A 22,363-nucleotide genomic window follows, 5' to 3' on the forward strand; every position below is an offset into this window, starting at 1 on the left:
TTGTACCACTTGATGAAAATTTGAAATTCGCTATTAGTTTGTGACTCTCTAAATGGAAATTAAAAAATAATAATAATAATAATTAGTTTAAAGCATCCTTACATGTAATGTGTACTGATAATGCTGGAGAATTTTCATCTACACTTCTCCAATCATTCTTTCTAAGCACAGCATTTTGCTTCATACATCAGGTGCACAGACACCAAGACAACAGTGGCTAAGTAAGATCCAGCACCTACTGGAAACTAGTCAAGCCTTTCTAGTTCAAACAAAGATCCATAAATCCTTTTCAGGGTGTACCATATTAACAGCACGTTACCCGATAACCTGTCTATCTTTTGCAGTAATTTATGGAAAAACTCCCTTCTTGATTGGGAGCTGGTGGTGGTGGCTTCCCAGCTACCTAATCCCAATTCGAGAAAAACTTTCAAAAATATTTCATTCTTGAAAGACTTCCCAAAATTTGGTGACTTATATCTTGGAACTCTCGAATTTTCTCTTAAAATCTCTTTTCCTCTTCCCTTAAATGGAGAAGGGGGATATTTATAGAACAGTGGCCTCTGATAGAAATCCCCTTTAAGCAATGAGGGACCATTCAAGGACCGGGATTTTTTATTATAGCTGAGATTTGGGGTCTATGAGACTCATTTGGGTAGATTTATGGGTGTTTAGGGTTGATTTGCGATCATTGATAGGTTTTAAGGTGGATTCATTCAGAATGTTCTCTCAAAGAGACAAATCCCTTTGAGAATAATTGAAAAAATCAGCCAGTCAGAGGGCCCCACTGTCTGCCAGTTGGCCATGCTTGGTAAGGCACTTCTTTTCAGGTTCAGAACAGCTACCCTAGGGTTCTGAGTTGGGGGTTTTGCAATCTTTCCAAAGGTTTCAAAAGGTCAATGCCCATCCAGAAAAGGGTCTTGAAATTTTTCAAGACAAAGGGAATTCAGAGAAGAAAAAAAAATCTTCTTGAGAGCCTTGGTCATCATTGGGGACACCACCACCAAGGGAAATGTTGGCAGCCACCAGATTTCAGGCCAGGTTACTTGCACCCAGCATTTGTGCTTACTGCACCCACCTCAATCACATTTTGGAGTGACATGTAGAAGAAAATGGGTGCACTGAGCATAAAGGTGGTGCAAATATAACAGCCCTTACACAAAATCAAGTAAGAAACCCTTTAACACTTTATGCTCCTGGAAATTCTCTCTAGTCATCCTTGCCTGAAATCGTTAACTTGGGATTTCAATACAAAAGAAAACTAGGATCAATCTTTGTTAAAGACTACGAATTAGCCTCTATTTGCTTCTGGTACAATGTTATAATTAGAATAAACTCGGAAGAATTACAAACACATGTTGCACAGTAGATGGCATAAAAAAATGACTTAAGAATGGAAGTATCTGAAAAACTCTTTTGAAATGTAATTTATCAACACAGAAAAAGGGGGAAGTTCTGTAATATAATAAAATGAGCAAGTATGCAAACTTTTTGTAATTGCAAATATCTTAAAACCACGTACTTGCAGACCAGATTATGAAATTGCATTAACTTTTAAAAACAACCACATAAAAAAGAAAATTCAAGCAATTGACAAGAAGTTGCATACCAGTTCGAACGATAAGAGCACCAAGCCCAGTTGGATAGCCAAATATCTAAAATTAAAATTAAAATAAAAAGTGAAGGCAAATGTTGACAAGTAAACAGGCAGTCTCTTACAACTTCGCTTGAAAACCAAGTAAGTGTATGTTGATACCTTATAGAATGAGATGGCAACAAAGTCAGCAGGAAATCTAGCTAGATCCGGTGGTTGTGTTGCACATCCTTTTGCAGCATCAATCAAGACCATCCAGCGACCTCTGCTTCTCACACATTAAAAATGGGAAAAGGACTCGACATAAATCTGATGGATGATAGAGCGTATAACATTCTCGAAAATGACTAAGAGTTTCTATGAATATGATTCAGATATAGCGTATAACATTTCAATTCATGTATCTCTCCACTGGAATGGTGAGACTCAATTCAACTACTTTTTTTTTCCTCCAAAAAGAGATGTAGAAATGGTTGCTACATATCTAGTAATTAGATACTTCTAGTTTTGTTATTTTCTTTTATTTTTTAAATTTGATAAATGTACTGTAAAGTCCCATAATTTATTATGATCATTATCTAATTTTAATTGTAATTAATTTTATTTCTTTAGCCTTATTTATTTTGATTTGCTAAGTTTAGCATGAACATTAATGTGGTTTAGTGGTTAAAAGAGTGGAAAACATACTCTAAACAAAGGTCCAAATTACAAAGGTTAGTTTTTATGTGTATATATATGGGTCTAGGGGCATTTTATATATTTCCACATTAAAAACTCTTCATAAAAGCTTTTTTAGATGGCCTTCAAAGAGAGTTATGGGATTTACTATTTTTCTCTCATTCTTTTTCTTTCTTTTTGTTCTGGAGCATTAGGGCTTTGGATTGGAGGCCACCCTAGAGCTAGGATTTGCTATTAGAAAACTTTGGAGAGGTTTTAGAAGTTGGAGCAAGAAGAGTATACCTTTCCAATCATCTTCTCTCTTACATGTCTTACTTTCTTCTTAAAAGAGACAAGTGAAATCTCTCTTCATGTTTCCCTTTGATTCCTTGCATGTTATCGGGCTGGATTCGTCCTTTTGTTTGCATAAAACATGTTGGAATCCAACTGATTAGGGGGCTGTTTTGCCTATTAGACTCCAATCAATTAGGGGGTTGTTTTGCCTATTAGATTCTAATCAATTAGGGTTGGTTTTGCACATTATAAATCTTAATTGAGTAAGGGTTATTTTGTATGTTAAGTTCCAATAAATTAAGGGACTGTTTTGCATGTATAACTACTAATCAATCAAGGGGCTGTTTTGCATATACATAAATCCTTATTTTATTTCACTAATTAGGATTAGGATTATGTTTACAATGTAGAACTTTAAATAGTGATTTTATGACATTATTGCTATTTATTCTAATGATTATGAATCATGATAAGTATATGGTTTCGAGTATTATTTCATGCTAATCTTAATGTGTAACTCTTTTATGTAAAACACATAAAACGCAGGGAATTGTGAGTCATTGGGTACTGTTCCAATGGGATGGGTTAGTCAAACTAGATTGGTTTAGTGATAATGTGTTGTCATTAGAGGATATCTTAGAGTTAGTATACTCTTATCCCTCTTTGGTTGTTGGATGGACAAGGTCAATTCGAATTACATTTCGTACGGTATTCAAACTGACATGGTTACATTTCGTACGGTGCCACCAGTATGAATGAGTTCAAACTTGTTTGTTATAGTTGGATCTAGATGATCACTGTCTGAATCTAGGTGTAGTTTTTGAAACCGATCACCAGATTCGATCGTCCAATTGAACCAAAGGAATCTTGTTTTGTTGTGGTCTGGTCTTTGAGTAGTTTGGGTGCGCCATCGAACACATAACCAAGTGGAAGATGTGTCTTCCTATGGATTGATGGCTAGTGTTTTAAATAGAGAACGCCATTCATTTAATTGTATTAGAAGATCATACATCTTCTACAGGTCTATGAACTTCAGTATCTAGTCATGTAGTCAAGTTAAACATAGGATGTTTTAGATCAATGGTGATAAATTAAACTTAACTAATGTACCCACATAAGTTATTCATTTATTGATACTTTGTACAATGACATTATACTATCATGTTTTGCATCATTGGTGTAGGTTGAGTAGTTAGTAGCTTGCGAGTTGTTGGCTCACCCTTGTTTTCTACATATTTTCAGGTGTAGTACGTGGACAGGACTGGGGTGGTGAAGCAGCTTAGTAGATTTGTTTATTTCAGTAATTCTATCTGCCTATTTTACTTTAGAGAGAGGTCGTGAGGATCTCGGTGAAATTCTCTTTTTAGTACTCTCTAGCTTGTGACAGATTGATCAAATAAATTATCTTGATTCATTACAATGTTTAGATTTTGGGTTACTTCTTATTATTGGGAAACAGTTAGCTAGTTGTTGTTTTATTTCCAATTGCATAAATTTTGCAGTTATTGTGATATTATATGCCTGAGATATGTTCTCAGTGTCATCCCTTGAAATCTGTATCCAAATCTAGATGATTTTGAGCATTCAGATTTGGGGACGTGACATATGCTGACAAGTACATGTTACAAATCTATGTCAACGATGGTTAATATAGAAATTCATTATCAGCGAAGTGCTTGATCTCTTCAAAAGGTTGGGTACTAAAAATGGTGAGGTTAGGAACTAAAGAAGATGGAAAAATCTCATTGCCCACTCTAGTAGATTGTTGTTGCTGTGTTGCAACATCTCATTGCATCAAGTCGAAACTGCCAAATCTGGCCCAACGAAAGCTTCACAAACTCTATTGGAAACCCTGCCCTGCCTACCAATATTTTAAATACTATATAATGAAAAATATGCAACATAACTAATCAATCTATATACCTGGAATATGGTGAGCCTTCCAAGACTCTTTCAGAATCTTCCTTGATAATCTTAACCAAGTCAAGGTTAAATTTTGTACCAGAGAAATTGCACTCTGAAGGGAAGGCAAATAAGTTGTAAACATTACCTGCAATCAATGAACACAGGACAAAATTGGTTTAATTCTCATGAATTATTGTACAAAATACTCTTGCTGCAACAGTACTCTTCTTATTTGCAACCTCCATCACGTAAAAATGATAAAAACAAACACCAAATAATATGTGCAATTGCTTTTGATTATAACACTCTTTACTCTTCAAGTAATAACAGTGTTATTAGAACTTCTCTCACAGAATCTACAAAGTAGAGATGGATCAACTCAAACCATACCATCAAAGAGAGTAAGAACCAAATTTGATCAAGGAACACAGAGAAAAAAACAGATCTGTTTGCAGGATCAAATGGATGATATCGTAATTTATAAGTTCAAAAATTATTGATCTAGGTAGAAGGACACGGCACTTATATCTTGGGTAACTTGTGGAATTTATTTTATGCAAGTAGCATATTTCATGAAGTTCAAAGATATCGATTTTGTAAGTCCTGACTTTTTCTATCCATTTGAGCAGCTTTTTCTATACGTTCATATGACAAGAGTATTAAATTTCAACATATTTCTCGAAATATTCCATTTCCGCAAGGTTCAACATGAAATATAGCAAATTTTGTTATTTTTTTATTAGTTCCTCTTATGTATATATTTAAGTGGAAATCACTATTTAATTCATGGAATATTTTGGTGGCTAAAATAATCAAATTTTAGAATTAAAACATCCGATTTCAGTGGAAATATTTTGACAATAATATTTTCAATCGAATACTCTTTGTTTAAAATATTATTGTCAAAATATTGATAAAATTTATAAAAATAAAAGACTTATAAATTACTTATACAATTATTGTTATTAGGTAGATACCCGAGAATCTGTTTTCACAAAATAATCAACAAGAAACGATTCAAAATAAGTAAAATCAGAACTAGTTAGAAATCCAAACCGAACAAAGTAGAGATTGAATGAGGCTTGTGCTGAACACAATCTTAAGACAATTTTGTTTAATCATTTTTTATTTTGTTTTCACAGATTAAAATGAATCACCAAGAAAAATCAGAGCAATTTAATGACTCGGATTTCAAGCGTTGGCAACAGAAAATGTTGTTCTACTTAACAACATTAAATTTAGCCAAATTCCTTCAAGAAGATGCTTATGTTCTTAAAGAAAACGAATCAGATAGTACAACTGTTGCTACTATTGAAGAATGGAAACATTTTGATTTCCTATGCAGGAATTATATCCTCAACGGATTGGATAACACCATGTACAACATATATAGTCTAATTGCCACTGCAAAAGAACTGTGGGAATCCTTAGACAAAAAATATAAAACAGAAGATGTCGGACAGAAAAAGTTTGTAATTGGCAGGTTCTTAGATTTTAAAATGTTGGATTCCAAAACGGTGATAAATCAAGTCCAAGAACTTCAGATTATCTTGAATGAAATTCATACAAAAGGCATGTTTATTAGTGAATTCTTTCAAGAGACATCAGTAATTGAAAAATTACCGTCATCTTGGAAAGATTTTAAAAATTATTTGAAGCACAAACGCAAAGAGATGAAGTTCGAAAACTTGATAGTGTGGTTGAGGATTGAGGAAAACAACAGAATAAGTGAGAAGGGGGTTAAGAATAACTACTTCGAGTCCAAGGAAAATATGATGGAAGATAAAAGGCCAAATCAAATTTTAAAAAGAGGAAATTCTCCACTCAGGGTCCTAAAGGTAAAGACTTTAAAAGATTCAAGGGAAACTGTTTTTTTTTGCAAAAAACCTAGACATTGAGCCAAGGACTACCGCAAACGCAAGGACCAGAATTCATCAAAGACCAAACATATTCACGCCCAATTGATTGAAGTACAGAATCTTGTTGCAGTTGTTTCTGACATCAACCTCTTTGCGGTTGTCTCTAAAGTAAATTTAGTCGGAAATACCAAAGAATGGTGAGTAGACACAGGGGCTACTCGACATATATGTTCTAACAAGAATTTATTTTCAGAATATATTAAAATGAAACAAAAATGAACAACTCTTTATAGGCAACAATTCAACATCAAGAATTGAAGATCAAGGGAAGGTGGGTGCTGAAATTTACTTCAGGGAAGAATCTTACTTTGACTGATGTGTTGTACGGACCCGACCTCCAAAAAAATCTTATATCCGGATCTTTACTTAGTAAGGAGGGTTTCTGATCGGTATTTGGATCTGAAAATTTTGTACTTATTAAGAATGGGATCTATGTGGGGCAAAGGGTATTTGACTGATGGTCTGTTTAAGATGAATGTAATGACGATTGTACCCAAAATTTCTAATATGAATAAAGTGAATTCTTCCATTTATATGCTTGAGTCTTTCAATGTGTGGCATGATAGATTAGATCATGTGAATTTTAATACTTTGTGAAGGTTAATAAATTTAGATTTATTGCTTAAATTTCATATTGACCAAAATCTATATGTGAAACATGTGTGGATGCCAAATTGACCAAAACACCCTTTCATTTTGTGGAAAGGAACACTAAACCTCTAAAGTTAATTCATTGTGATATCTGTGATTTAAAGTTTGTGCAAACAAGAGATGAGAAGAAGTATTTCATTACTTTTATTGATGATTGCACCAGATATTGTTATGTGTATTTACTAAGGAGTAAAGATGAAATCTTAAAAATATTTAAACATTACAAGAATGAACTTGAAAATCAACTTAGTAAAAAGATAAAGATAGTAAGAAGCGATAGAGGAGGTAAATATGAAGCACTCATTGTTAAGTTCTATTTAGAACATGATATTATTCACCAAACTACCGTTCCTTATTCACCACAATCTAATAGTGTTGCTGAACGCAAAAATTGAATCACATTCTTAACAAAATGCACCACAAGAAATTAGACCAAACTCCATATGAATTATGTAAAGATCGATGACCATCTTATAAATATTTAAAAGTGTTGGGGTGTTTAGTTAAAGTAATGGTTTCTAACCCTAAAAAGGTTAAAATAGGACCAAAAACCATTGATTGTATATTCATTGGTTATGCACATAACAGTAGTGCATATCGATTCCTTGTGCACAAATCTGACATTCTTGACATTCATGTTAATACCATTATTGAGTCAAGAAATACTTCGTTTTTTTAGAATATTTTTCCTTGTAAAAATGTGCAAGAAAATAAGTTCTCATAAAAAAACTAATGATATTACGATTACTAGTTCACAAGGCAATATAGACCAAAAATCTATAGGAAATGAGGATGAACCTAGCACAATAAGAGAGCTAAAGTGACAAAGTCATTTGGTCCTGATTTTCTAAATTTTTTGTAAGAAAATGAACCTCAAACCTTAAAGGAAGCCATGTCTACACCTAAAGCACCTTATTGGAAAAAGGCTGTGAATGGCGAAACTGATTTAATTTTGCAAAATCATACTTGGGAATTGGTGGATCTTCCACCAGGCAACAAACCTATAGGTTGCAAATGGATCTTCAAAAAGAAGATGAAACTTGATGATATCATAGACAAGGACAAGGCAAAACTTATCGCAAAACTTATCGCCAAAGGGTTCAAACAAAAAAAAAAGGTTTGGACTATTTTGACACATATTCACCAATTACAAAAATAACATTCATTCGCATGTTGATAGCTATTGCAATATTGCATAAGCTAAAAATACATCAAATGGAAGTTAAAACAGCTTTTTTAAATGATGAATTAAATGAAAATATTTACATAAAACAACCAAAAGGTTTAATTGTCAAAGGATAGGAAAAAAAAGTGTGCAAACTTGTTAAATCACTTTATGGATTGAAACACGCACCTAAACAATGGCATGAAAAATTTGACATTGTAATGTTGTCAAATAGTTTCAAAATTAATGAATGTAACAAATATGTATACCTTAAGAGCATTGAAGATGCTTATGTTATTGTTTGCCTTTATGTTGATGATAGGTTAATTTTAGGAACTAACAAAAATATCATCAAGTCAACAAAGAAAATGTTGACTGATAAGCTTAAAATGAAAGACTTAGGTATTGCTGATGTTATACTAGGAATAAAAATTAGTAGAACATCAAAAGGATTTGTATTATCTCAATTACATTATATTGAGACAATACTTAAGAAATTTAATTAATTTAATTGTAGTCATGTTAAAACACCAGTAGAAGTTAATTTTTATTTAAAGAAAAATACCGGTAAGAGTACCTCTCAATTAGAGTGCTCTCGTATAATTGGCAGTTTAATATATCTCATGAACTACACAAGGCTAGACATTGCTTGCTTAGTTAGTAAACTGAGTAGACATACAAGTAATCCAATATCAGATCACTTGAAGGCATTAGTCAAGGTTTTAAGATACTTAAAATTTACTCTAGACTATGGGTTGCACTACACTAGGTATCCAACGGTACTTGAAGGATATTGTAATGCCAATTGGATATCAAATTCTGAAGAATCAAAATACACTAGTAAATATATATTTACACTTGGAGTGTAGCTATTTCTTGGAAATCTTCTAAGCAGACATGTATAGCCCGATCCATCATGGAATCAGAATTTATAGCTTTAGATAAAGCAAGAGAAGAAGCTGAGTGGCTTCGACATTTTTTAGAGGATATTCTATTATGACCAAAACCCGTGCCTGCCATCTATGTACATTGTGATAATCAAGCAGCGATAACAAGAGCACAAAATAATATGTATAATGGTAAGTCTCGACATATTCGTCGTAAACACAATACTGTTAAGCAGTTGCTCTCAAATAAAGTTATTTCCATTGATTATGTAAAATATAAGGACAACCTCGCGGATCCGCTTACCAAAGGTTTAACAAGAGAGCAAATATACTGCAAATCGAGGGGAATGAGATTAAAGCTTACACAAAAGGATCATCTCAATGGCAACCCAACCTAATTGACTGGAGATCCCAAGATCTAGGTTCAACGGGACAACTAGTTGTGTGTGACTCACCAGTAACACTGAGGAGATAAACCCACCTACCCACTCCTATGATGTAACAGTACTACTTGTAACGATTTTTAGGGTAAGCTTTGCTTTTAATGATGCCTGTAACTTGATTCACAAGTGGGGTACAACATGGTACTCTTAATAGAAACCACCTATGTGAATGTGAACTTGGCCCGCTTTCATGAGAATTTATAAAGGCTAAAATTCTCTATAATACTCATGAATCCAGGATTGTTCAGGGCCAAAATGAACACAACTATGAGAACCGACTATGTCAGGAAAGGAACTATGTGAATTCTGTTATCTTAATTTACACTTAAGGTTGAGCAGTTCAAGACATCGTAATCACTATTTAGTTAGTAAATCCTATAGTTTTTACGAGGGAAGATTCAAAGCCACAAGCTACCTATCTCAATGTAGTATCTTTCCTATTCATACTCTTTTTGTTTTGTTTTGTTTTATCGTCATTTAGTTATTGTCATTTTCATTCATGTAGGGGATTGTTGGAAAAATCTGCAGAAATTTGCAGATTTCTATGACCAAGTGGGTCACTTTGAGCTATGATTTAAGTAGGACCCACACTTTTTTTGAGGCGAGACCACTTGAAAACTTATCTTTCTCTTTAAAGAGATAAATTTCATTTATTAAGTTATCGAAAATCCATTTTGGGTGAATGAGAAATCAGCTCCAAACAACCCCTACTAGTCATGATTTGTTAGTATATGGTTTATAGAACTATTGAGTTTGTTAGTGGAACTCTTTAGTCCCACATCAGATAGGAATAAGAAATTTGTCTAGTTCTTATATAGAATTTCTCATATCACTTAAGTGAATATGAAAGAAAGACTTGGGCAAGCCCATGCACGCGCAAGAGTCCCATGGGCTTAAGAAAGATTTAAACCACTGATCCAAAAAATCCTTAATGCGTGCGCGTGCACATGATGCCCGCATATGGGGGTGCAAATTTTGATAATTTGGCTTCACGTGGATGTGCGCGTCGGGCCCTTTTGCTAATTTAAGTGTTGGGCTTGGGCTTAGGCTTAATCTAAATCTTATTTTCGAGTTTTCTTTTGAAATGGCGCACCCCTTAATTCCTATCTCACTTTCTATGGTGTCTGTTCGTCCAGAAAGGTTGTCTTCAAAAAGACCTCTCTTGGGTTCTTGGGTTGTGGGTTGTGGGTTGTCTCTTAAGAGACCATATCTCTTAGAAACCTTGTCTTTTTCAAGAGACACCATGTCTCTTCTTTTTCAATAAATAGGTCATTTCGACCTTGGTTGTTATTCATTTGATTTTCTCTTTTCTCTTGTTTTACTTGCATTCTGAATTTCTCGTCTGCATTCCTTGAAAGTACAAACTTAGCGTTCGGTCCGCTAGATGTGCAGATTGAAGTACTGCCTCTGCACGTGTGATAGTTGTATCCTGGGAGACAATTGTTCATAGATCCGTAGGCACCAAATTGTGGGAACAAAATTGTCTTAAGGACATTGTGTTCAACACAAACCTCGATCAAATTGTAATTTGTTCGGTTTGGATTTCTAACCAGTTCTGATTTTACTTATTTTGAATTGTTTCTTGTTGATTATTTTGTGAAAACAACACTTAAATCAGCAAAAAGGCCCAACACACGCACCCACGTGAAGCCAAATTTTTGAATTTGCAACCCCCTCCCCTACTCATGCGCACATCATGTGCACGCACACGCATTAAGGATTTTTTGGACCAATGATTTTAAATCTTTCTTGAGCCCATGGGTCCCTTACGCATGCTTACCCAAGTCTCCCTCTCATATTCACTTAAGTGATATGAAAAGTTCTATATAAGAACTAGACAAATTTCTTATTCCTATTCAATGTGAGACTAAAGAGTTTCACTAACAAACTCAATAGTTCTACAAACCATGGCTAGTAGGGGTCGTTTAGAGCCGATTTCTCATTCACCCCAAAGGGATTTTCAACAACTTAATAAATGAAATTATTCTCTTCAAAGAAAATGATAAGTTTCCAAGTGGTCCCGCCTCAAACAAAGTGTGGGTTCCACTTAAATCATACCTCAAAGTGACCCATCTGGTCACTGAAATCTACAAATTTCTACAGATTTTTCCAACAATCCCTCACATGAATGAAAATGACGACAACTAAATGACGATAAAACAAAACAAAAAGAATACAAATAGAAAAGCAACTACATCTGGATAAATAGCTTGTGGCTTTGAACCTTCCCTAGTTAAAATAGGATTTACTAGCTAAACAGTGAATTGCAAACAACAACAAATATTTAATTATTATTATTATTATTATTATTCTATAAATTAGAATTAACTAGGTATCTGTATCATCTTATTTGGATATATTTTAAGCATATTAGTATATTATGTAAGCACACACAAGAGTCATCCATCTTCTTTTTAGTTGGATACATTAGTAACTTATTCATGCATATTTTTTTCTAAGCAAGTAAGGATTAGTGGTCCATAGGGGTGAAGGAAGGTTCAATAGGTTTTGAACCCAATGTTTGGTATCAACACTCTACAAGCCTTACCAACTTAGCTGAGTGGCACTTTCCTGTTACACTCTATGTATTTGTCCTAGTATTGTGAAATAAGTTCAAGGAATTGGGCAACTGATGTTAAACCAATAGATACATATTTAGTAATTGTATATTGTCAGATATTACAATATCCATATATCATATTTTTATGGCTATAGTTCAATTTTACATACACCTAACATTAAGGTAACTTTCAATTTTCCCAGAAATGCAAATATTTTGTAGAGAAATATTGATCATTGTCAAAATCAATATTAAGGGCATTTTTATTAAAATTGTAGAAAACTCTTAAGATAAAAAAAGAAAACACACTCGTAAGCCATTAATTAAAATAGACAAACACATATAGTACAGAAATAGAAATCAATAGCATCCGACTACACATTGGCACAAGTGTTTAAGAGCCCTAGAGCAAAAGATAACTATAATCTAAATGGAAATCATATCGAGTCCCCGCACCTACGACTTTAACCGATATGCTTGTTTGTGGTGACAGGGAGTATCGCAGGGATTAGTCCCACTTCCAAAGAGGGTGGGGACACGTTGTCGCATTAAAAGGAAAAAAATATATATCTACATGGAAATGAGAAAAATACTATCTAATAAACACCTTAACCTATAAAACATTTTTTTTTATAAGTGAAAATTTATTAATGAAGAATAACCTATAGAACATTTGCTTGAATGAATAAACTACTGTGTACCACATTCATGTACTACTATATATTTTTTATTTTTAAATATTATGCATAAATTATTAATATATCCAACTAATTATAACATGGATGATTGCAGTGTGTGCTAATATGCTTAGAATACATCATGATCAAAGTAAGATGATATATACATATTTGACTGATTATACCTCTTTTCTATAGATGAATGAATATTATGTGTAATTTAAAAGTCCTTTCCAGAAATAATTTAAATTTTCGCTATTTTTATAATTTCATAAATATTTTTAGAATAATTCTTCCAAAAAGACTATTTCCATTGAATTTACTAATCAAAATATTTCCATCCAATTTTTTTTCTTATACCTGAAAAACTTTGTAGTCTCTGAATATTTTACGAAGTGGTTGCATAAAAATAAAATAAAAAGTAAATGACCATTAAATTTCTATTGATCCTTGTGTGGAAATGGAAATATTTCAGCATATTAGGTGAAAACATGTTGAAATTTAATACTAGCTAATATTTATACATCATGAAAACAGTAACCCAAACAGATTTCTTACAAATCCATGTCTTGGATATGATTATATTACCACATCACCCAATAAGATGATCCCGTACAATTATCCACATCAAGATATCATTGAAACAATTCCAAAATTAATATGTTAAAAACTAGTTTTCTAACGAGTTCCTGCTCATTGTCACATGAAAGACCAAATGTAATTGGCATACCTAATGAATTAACTTCAGACACTTGTTCCAAGGATCTAGCTTCATTTCTTCTTTGTACAGGGTATTGTGATACCTTAATAGAAGATACATTGCTTCTAGGATGTTCACTATGATGCTCAACCTCTTCAATATCAATTGCAAAAGCCACAGCTTTTTGCCTGAGAGCATATCTAGATATTCTTAAAGATAAACAGGGTTGCATCACTAATAATCCAGGATGAAAAAATAAAAACTTAAGATAACCTAGGACATGAAAAGATAGTGAATCGTAGAAAGATAGCTTATCCATCCAAGTAACTACAAGGTTTTTACCAGAAGCTCAAATCTAGGAAATCTTGGCAAAGTAGCGTATACATCCATATAGCTATTATAAGGTTTTTATTAGAAACATAGCTACAAGGTCTTTATTAGAAACGTTAAACATAAAAGAATATTATGATTCTCATGAATATATCATTTATTGCGAGAAAACGGTTTTCTTACTAATTTGGTCTCGAGTCATTTTAGCACACTGTAATACTTTTCAGCATGTGAGTTGCAAGTGAAAGGATACTTAAAGTTAGAACAAGAAAACAGAATTTGATTAGTTCAACTTCTAAGAAATTGGAATGACTAGAAATTGTTGGGAAAAAAACTCACAGTGAGTTGTCTCTTGTATTGATCATCATCTCAAAAATAAGTCGCTTCAAACATCTGCACCCATGTGAAATTTTGGCCTGAAGTACAGTTTAATTGGACAATGCAGAGCTTTCAACTTCAAGTCGTGTCAATGGGTTCAGAATAGACTGAATTTTTGCGACAATGGTTTCCAGGGAATGGACAACTCATTGGATGGCTAGATCGGCCAACATAATCTCTACGCGTCCATGAGTAGAAAGTGAGTGTAGATTAAAGTAACTTCTAAAATAAAGGGTTGGAATTAGAAGTATTGAGTGGATGAGGATTAGCATTTTGGACTGCTATTGTGGCTCAAACTTATCGCAGTTCTCTACATAGAGAGCCTTTTTTTTGTTTGATATCCCACCTTCCTGTAAGTTGTTTTCTGCTGCATTTCTTTGGTCCTTGTACCAATGTTGCCAGAACCAACGGACTCTATATCACGAGGAGTGGGACTGGACACAAATCAGGGTTCAAGTCATTGGACCATAGATTCAGAAAAGATTATATATATATATATATATATATGGGAAATGTTCAGCAACAAACATTTTGGCAAAACATTTTTCAAAACATGGGTTAGAGGTTTTGGAATGGGCTGATTTTTGGTGAGGATGATCTCCACGGTGAGGAGATCATCATCACCACAAATCAGCCCATTCCAAAACTTCTAACCCCATCAAAAATGGTTTACAAAGAATGGACGGTCCACGATTCTTCTACTTGTAAACTGGGGCTAGAAGTTTTGGAATGGGCTGATTTTTGGTGAGGATGATCTCCTCACCGTAGAGATCATCCTCACCAAAAATCAGCCCATTCCAAGACCTCTAACCCATGTTTTGAAAAATGTTTTGCCAAAATGTTTGTTGCTGAACGGGACCCCATATATATATATATATATATATATATATATATATATATATATATGAACAAATAAAAATCCTCATAAATTAAGAAAAACGTGAATAAAATTCACAAGAGAAGAATATAGTAAATCTTCAATATTTGTTTAGATAAAATCAGAAGATTATACATATCTTCTGATTTTTAGTAAACATACATAATATGTAGTGCACTGCTAGATATCAACAAGTATGCAATAAAAAAGTTCTATGGTATTTTGAGTGCCTAACCATTTATTCAGCACGTTGAGTTAAAGATCAGTTTTTTTTGTTTACTGAGCTATAACACTACTGTTTAAGTCAAAGTTGGGCAACTAACGAGTGGCCAAGATGACAAGAGGATAAGGTTGTTTAAAGGGTGTTCAGTTAGGATTTGGGGGGAATTTTTGGACTACTAGTGTAACTGAAATTTCCTCAGAAGTTTCTCATGTTGATAGTTCATGATGCAGTACTGCACCTCGCATTAGTTCATTTCTGCATAAGTTCTCTCCATAGAAAGAGACTTTGATATATTTTCAGATCACTCCCTCTAACCTGCTCCTCAGGTGCTAAAACAATAACAGAAGCAAGCAGACAAAAACAATAGAAATAGGGGAAGTCAGATTCTATAAATAGTTCAACTTTAACTGCGATTTTATGGAGCAAATGATCTCAGATAGCATCTGAAACCCCCATCATTCTTAATAAAAGCTAGAGGAAAACAAGAGTCTAGATATCAGGATTGCCTCAATCAGAGTTCATATGACAAAAGTTACACTTATTTTCATGTGGATGTCCTATGATTACTAAAGTCGTGCAAATTCTCCTGAACAGCATGGATATGCATGTGGATCTTCCTGGATCACAATCTTAATTTAGCACCTCATCCATATGAGTCATATTACCAAAATTGGACTGCATATATCATGTGTTAGTCATGATTATCTAACAAATCCTTTGTTTCTAAGGTATCACTCCATAGTTATAGTTTTCGGTGGACGAGCTCATCTCATTGATGGGAATGACATATAAGAGGTATATGGTGCTTCTAGGATACACACAACATTATGGAATAAAATCTCAACAAGAGAACTATCTAAAATCTAAATGAATAGATAATAAAGTAGCAAACCATAATCAAAACATTCATATATTACACCGTTAGGATACTCTCTGATTCCAAGGACACTATTGTGATTCTCCATTGTGTACATGAAACAACTCTCTTCACTCCAAGGGAAGGCCTCCCCAACTAGCTTCAACGCTGCTGTCGCCCCAGAAGTGAATATGCATTTGTAGTCTTTTGGGGATGCATTACAATAATCAAGTACCTGGCTCAAAACAGGCCATCCAGCGAAGGAAGGAAAACAACAATAAATAGAGAAACAGAATGATACTTAAACCAATATGCCAAAAGGCCCAGACCTAATGGAAAGTGTCAAATTTAAGCCCTTAACCACTTAAGCAAATAACAAACTACCACGCTCCGCAGCCAATGTCTAGGGTAGCTTTTACTCTAGGCAAGGCACTTTCTCAGGATTTTCCTCTGGTAGCCCATAGTCCTCGAACACTTCTTGGATCTTTTCTCAGGGTTTTACCCCCTAGTTTCTCCGTGACTAGAACCCAAGACGTGAGGTTGGCTCTAATACCAAATATTAGGTACCAAAACCAGTACGCAAAAGACCTAGACTTGTTGGAATAGAAGTGAATATGCATTTGTAGTCTTTTGGGAATCATCACAACTAGCTCAAAACAGGCCATTCAGCGAGGGAAGGTAAACAACAATAAATAGAGAAACAAAACGTTAGGTAATTAAACCAATATGCCAAAAGGCTTAGACCTATTGGAAAGTGTCAAATTTAAGCCCTTAACCATTTAAACACATAACAAACTACCACGCTCCACAACCAACGTTCAAGGTGGCTTTCACTCTAGACCCCAACCTGAACCATTCTTAAGACCACCAAGCCCTCTCCAATGAGTTATACAATAGAAGCTTTCAATGTACACTTGGGGACAAATCTTTCACTCACAAAGAAGTGGCATTTGGGCAGGGCATTTTTAGGGGGTTTTCTTTCATTAGCCCAGAGTCCTCAAACACGTGTCGGGTCTTTTATCAGGTTTATTTGATACCAATTATTAGGTACAAAACCAATACCCAAAAGACCTACTAGACCTGCTAGAACGTGTCAAATTTAAACCCTTGACCACTTAAGCATGTAACACAAACATCAAACATGCATTTCATGAATCAACATGTACTAATAATAATGCTAATGGTATAAAATATTACATAAAATGATCCCATGTACCAAAGGACTTATTTACCTGTTGACGGGCCGCTCCTATGATGCTAGAAGTATCCGACGCAGAGTCACTTTGGCTATCTAATATTTTACCAAAGCTAAACTAAGGAAGCCCAAAACTGATTAAATTCCATCAAATCATAACTAATTTACTCTAATTACATATATATATATATATATATATATATATATATATATATATATATATATATATATATATATATATATAGATATATAGGGTCCCGTTCGGCACCCTACTATTTACCCTACATTTTGCCCAACGTGTTTTGTCCTACATGGGTTAGAAGTTTTGGAATAGACTAATTTTTGGTGAGGATGATCTCTATGGTGAGGAGATCATCATCACCAAAAATCAGCCCATTCCAAACTTCTAACCCCATCAAAAATGGTTTACAAAAAATGGACGGTCCACGATTTTTCAACTTGTAAACATGGGGCTAGAAATTTCAGAATGGGCTGATTTTTGGTGAGGAGGATCTTCTAACAGTAGAGATCATCCTCACCAAAAATCAGCCCATTCCAAAACTTCTAATCCATGTAGGGAAAAAGTAGGGCAAATAGTAGGGTGCCGAACATTTCCCATATATATATATATGGGAACATCAAGGGACATACGAAAAAACATATGTAAAAACAATGTAACATTAATAAATTTTCAAAATATGGGTTAGAAGTTTCGGATTGAACTGATTTTTTGTGAGGATGATCTCTATGATGGGAAGATCATCCAAAAAAAAAAATCAGTCCAATCTGAAACTTCTAACCCCATTTAAAGTGATTTAGAATGTAGACCGTCCATTTTTTGCCAATAATTTGTACATCACTTTTGATGGATTTAGAAGTTTCAGAATGAGCTGATTTTTTGTGAGGATGATCTTCTCATCATAGTGACCATCCTCGCAAAAAATCAGCTCAATCCAAAACCTCTAAACCATATATATATATGAAGATATTTGGAATGGATACGAGGGTTTCCGTAAACATTAGTAGTAAGGTCTTTAAGTATCATTTCCATCTGAAGTTCGGAGTATAGAGTTGCCCCAGCATGATCCAAGTAAACAAGCCCTATTTTGAAGATTTTTCAAATTTTTTGTGAGAAAAATCAAAAATAGAATTTAAATTAAACTGATGGAAAAAAAAAAAACCAAAGATGATATGATAAAAGAATCAGACCATCCAATCTCTTGAATTCAGAAGCTCGGATGTCATCTATGTTCTTCGGAGCTTTGGGGTATCCATAATCTTCGCCGAATTCGTTCAGAAATTTCTCCTTTTCTTCGCCCATTTACTTCTCCAAGATGTTAGGAGTTCTCTGCGTGAAATACTAATTGAGTTAGATCGCGCACGAACAAGAGACAGCGGTCTCACGATTGGCGGCGTGGTAGATAGAGCATAACATGGGTCGGACATGACCCGGAATCGAGTGATCTGAAAATTAAATTTAGCGGTTTGGATATTGGACTGGATCCAAATATAAAAAATGGGTTAAATATGGTTTAATGGTTCTTCAACCGACCCGACTTTGTGTTGGATGTCGATCAAGCTGTAGATCCAACCTGGATCCGAATACTGTATTGCTTGTTTGGTTTGCAACTTGTAAAGGTTACAAAGATAATATATACCTTATAATAAAAAAAGGAAACGTAAACGATCAATTTCTTTTTCTTCTTAACAATCAATTTCTTTTCTAATTATGAACAAAGGACTAAACTATTTTCATTGTATCCAAGTTGCTTTCAATTTTTTTTATTTCTATTTTGAAACAAACGGTTAAGATGACGCAAATCCAACGATCCATTTATATTTAAAAAAAAAAAAACTTGCTTTCTTCCTACAAGCTTAAGAAAGATATGGCACTCAATTCTCTTTCTTTTTTCTACTGTTCAATAGCTCACACGTAGAGGTTTTGCTGCCTGGAGGTTGAAGATGAAAGGTTTTAGAAGAAGTCAAGAATTTTGCCATTGAAAACATCGTTTCAAAATTCGTTTAAGACTAAGACAAATCGTTCTAAGTCATCTCGATATCAAGCATGGACGAGACGAACAGACAAGTAAATGTATCGAAGGAAATTTAATACCCGATGTTCATTTTTCTCATTATTAAACAAGACATCTCAAACGTATTGGAAAACTTGTCCTAAATGACTCGGTACCTGGGATGGACAAGACAAGCCATGAAACCTAATATTAAAACCATGGTTCAAGATTGTATATTTTGGAGACAAATCAAGGGTTTTATTGGCTAGAGGTTGAAGATGACATATTTTAGGATAAAAATCAAGGGTTTTACAAGATAAAAGTTGATTATTCATCTTTTTTCCTCCCTTATGTCTCTAAGCTAAGGTTTGAAGATGACTTATTTTGAAAGGGATCTGGAAATCATAATCAATCATCTTCAATTCTTGATTATGGAATTAATCATCTCTATATTTAATTTCCTTGCATGAACTTGAAAGACATGTCTTGGAGGAACACTAAAATTAGTAACATTATTCACATAAAGTCCATTTATGCACTTATTCACATAAATATATATATATTATATTCCTCACTCTTATATAGGCGTTGGTGATTAGAGGTAGCACTAATGAAGCTAATTTATCATGGCAATAAGATGTGTGTATCCAATGCATAGGAAAGACCAAGGTTGGATTTAAAGGACTTGATCACTTATCACATGTCATTGCAATGTAATGCAACATCAAGACAACGTTATCAAAATTCAACGGTTTATATCTAAATCCTATGATTTTAAATAAAATATTAGCTTAAACGATTAAAATCTTGTGCCAGAATCTCTTTAAATAAAAATTCTATCATTCTTTTGTGAATCTTAAGATTATTATTTGAACCTTACAGTCTTGAATGGGGGTGTCAATGGGTTAGTTCCTACGGAACTTAGAACCATAACCACTATATTTAATTCAGTTTCGGTTCTTGTCGGTTCCAAAATAAATGGAACCGGATCCAGAACCGCCAAAAAACATAGGTACCCATTGTTTCCGGTTATCAAGAATCGAAGGAGGAAAAAAAAATTCAAATCATAATAAAACTTTTTTCCTTCAAAAAAATTAACATATTTTAGTACAAAATTATTAACTTGGTTGTAATTTGTTATATTAAAGATACAAATTAATGATTTTTTTAAAAAAAATAAAATTTTATTTTAGTTAAAAGTAATAAAGTTTTAGAAGATATAGCTTCTTTTAGCTCTAATTGATCATTTATATGAAAAATTGAAGAATTTTACATAACAAACATTAATTTTGATATAAGAGAATACCTTAAATCATCTATAGTATAAAAATAAATGACAAAATAAATCACTTCTGGGTACCCGTGGGATAGAATCTAATAGTATCGATTCTTATCGGTTTTGTTTCATTTTAGACCTGGATATAATTGGTTCCAATAAAAAGGGAATCGAAACCGGGGTTTTAGGTTCTGGTTTGGTTTCAGTTAAATGGGTATCCAAGGACACCCCTAGTCTTGAGACATTTTTTCCCTTTCTTCCTTCCTAAACGGCTTAAATAATGTGCATGTGCATCCCTGAAATTTTAAAATTTAAGAACTAATACTATCAATGAAATAAGAAAGCGTGTTCAATCATCGATAAAGTAGTGTTATTGTGGACCATGATCGTTCTTATTATTTTTTTTCTACTTTCTTAGTAAAAGAACCTTGGCACTTTTTTACAAAATAAATGTCAATTTGGGGATTTTCTGAGGGATCGAGTCGCCACCTAGTTTAAGTCTAGGAACAAAAATAATTCCAATATGGAATTAGGTTGATCCACGAGTAAGAGAAGTGGGCAAGAGGTCGAGTTACGGGTTTCGAAAAGTGCTACGCAGCACAAAACTCGCCTAATTGAGATGATCGGTCTCTAATATGATTCAAAAGATCCTAAGATCAGCTAGAGAAGACTAAGGTCAAGCTAATATACTTAGGTCAAAAAAACGGGAAGATCTAAGTTAAGGTCAAAATTCAAGGGTTTGAGTGCGATCGTCATCATCTTATGTCGAATTAGTTAATCAAAATCATCATCATTTTATATCGAGTTAATCAAAATCCAATTTTATAGGTAGAATTTAAAAAATAAAAAATTATCCCTTTTCAAACCATATTGTGAAATTTAGAAAAGTCATGTATGATTTCCAATTAATTTTATTGAACCCACGTGGCATGCATCGACAAATTGATTTACAAATTAATGCATAAGATCGATGAATTTATTCGTGAACTACATTTTTTTGAAAAAAAAGAAAGTTGATTTATGCCACACACACCAAATCTGCAAGTCAACGCATTGGCCAAATTAAATAAATTCAACTTTAGACATATGGGCACAAAAATTAATGAGTCAATTCGATACCTCATTTTGGGAAATATAAAATTCAATGTTAGTCCCATGTACACAAAAAAAGCAATGAATCAACTCTATGACCGGATTTCACACGAATTATCCATATCAAATATATTCAAAATACCTCCTAAAATAGTGAGTTGACTCAGCTATGTTTTGTGTTAAAGAAATCAATTCTTGGTGCACTCTGTAGACACCCCATTTTTGCATCCGCCTGATTAATCAACTCGTCAACCCGATCGCAAGGATTCCCAATGATGGATGTGTATTCCATTGCTTTACTTTGTTACCAGATTTGTTTCAGAAATCCAGATGAGGTATCTCGAATTGACAAAACCTTAGAAACCACGCTACACTAGGAAAGTACGACCCCAGAAACATAGAAATCATCATCTTGCAGACCAAAAAGAAGCTTCACGATAAAAATCACTAAAAATTACCAAATTACCAAAATACCCCTGACATCAAAACAACCCTAGAGCCTACGTTACGCTTAGGAAAACTCTCTCAAACACATAAAACAACAAATCGAAACCAAATAAATCATTTTCCCAATTTTAACAGGATTTGACAAAATTACGAAAATGCCCCTCGTAAAGTTCACAATCATTTCACATAAAAATGTTCATAAATGACACAAACCAACATTCTCATTGA

The 22,363-nt window shown here is 33.7% G+C and overlaps 1 protein-coding gene across 11 annotated transcripts in view; it reads right to left on the reverse strand.

Moving 5' to 3' along the window:
- The window catches only part of ABA3 (molybdenum cofactor sulfurase (LOS5) (ABA3)), an 83,705-nt gene extending 64,996 nt beyond the window's left edge, over nucleotides 1-18,709 (reverse strand). For 5 of the 11 annotated variants that reach the window (XR_015171339.1, XR_015171338.1, XM_086421153.1 and 2 more), the window contains exons 1-8: nucleotides 18,518-18,708; nucleotides 18,308-18,409; nucleotides 17,346-17,413; nucleotides 16,188-16,348; nucleotides 13,480-13,649; nucleotides 4,466-4,592; nucleotides 1,754-1,859; nucleotides 1,607-1,652 (exon numbers count right to left, since the gene is read on the reverse strand). Coding sequence is in view for 6 of the 11 variants with exons in the window: in XM_086421153.1 (XP_086277279.1) it covers nucleotides 1,607-1,652; nucleotides 1,754-1,859; nucleotides 4,466-4,592; nucleotides 13,480-13,649; nucleotides 16,188-16,348; nucleotides 17,346-17,413; nucleotides 18,308-18,409; nucleotides 18,518-18,629 (892 nt within the window). In the remaining 5 variants the exon portion in view is untranslated. Of the gene's footprint in view, nucleotides 1-1,606; nucleotides 1,653-1,753; nucleotides 1,860-4,465; nucleotides 4,593-13,479; nucleotides 13,650-16,187; nucleotides 16,349-17,345; nucleotides 17,414-18,307; nucleotides 18,410-18,517 lie in introns of all 11 variants that reach the window. The other 6 variants (XR_015171342.1, XR_015171340.1, XR_015171341.1 and 3 more) reach the window with 4 other exon arrangements.
- Between the last annotated feature and the right edge of the window lie 3,654 nt (nucleotides 18,710-22,363).

This window comes from Akebia trifoliata, chromosome 13 (assembly GCF_017979445.1).
Source record: "Akebia trifoliata isolate Shusen 1 chromosome 13, ASM1797944v1, whole genome shotgun sequence".
Classification (NCBI taxonomy): domain Eukaryota; kingdom Viridiplantae; phylum Streptophyta; class Magnoliopsida; order Ranunculales; family Lardizabalaceae; genus Akebia; species Akebia trifoliata.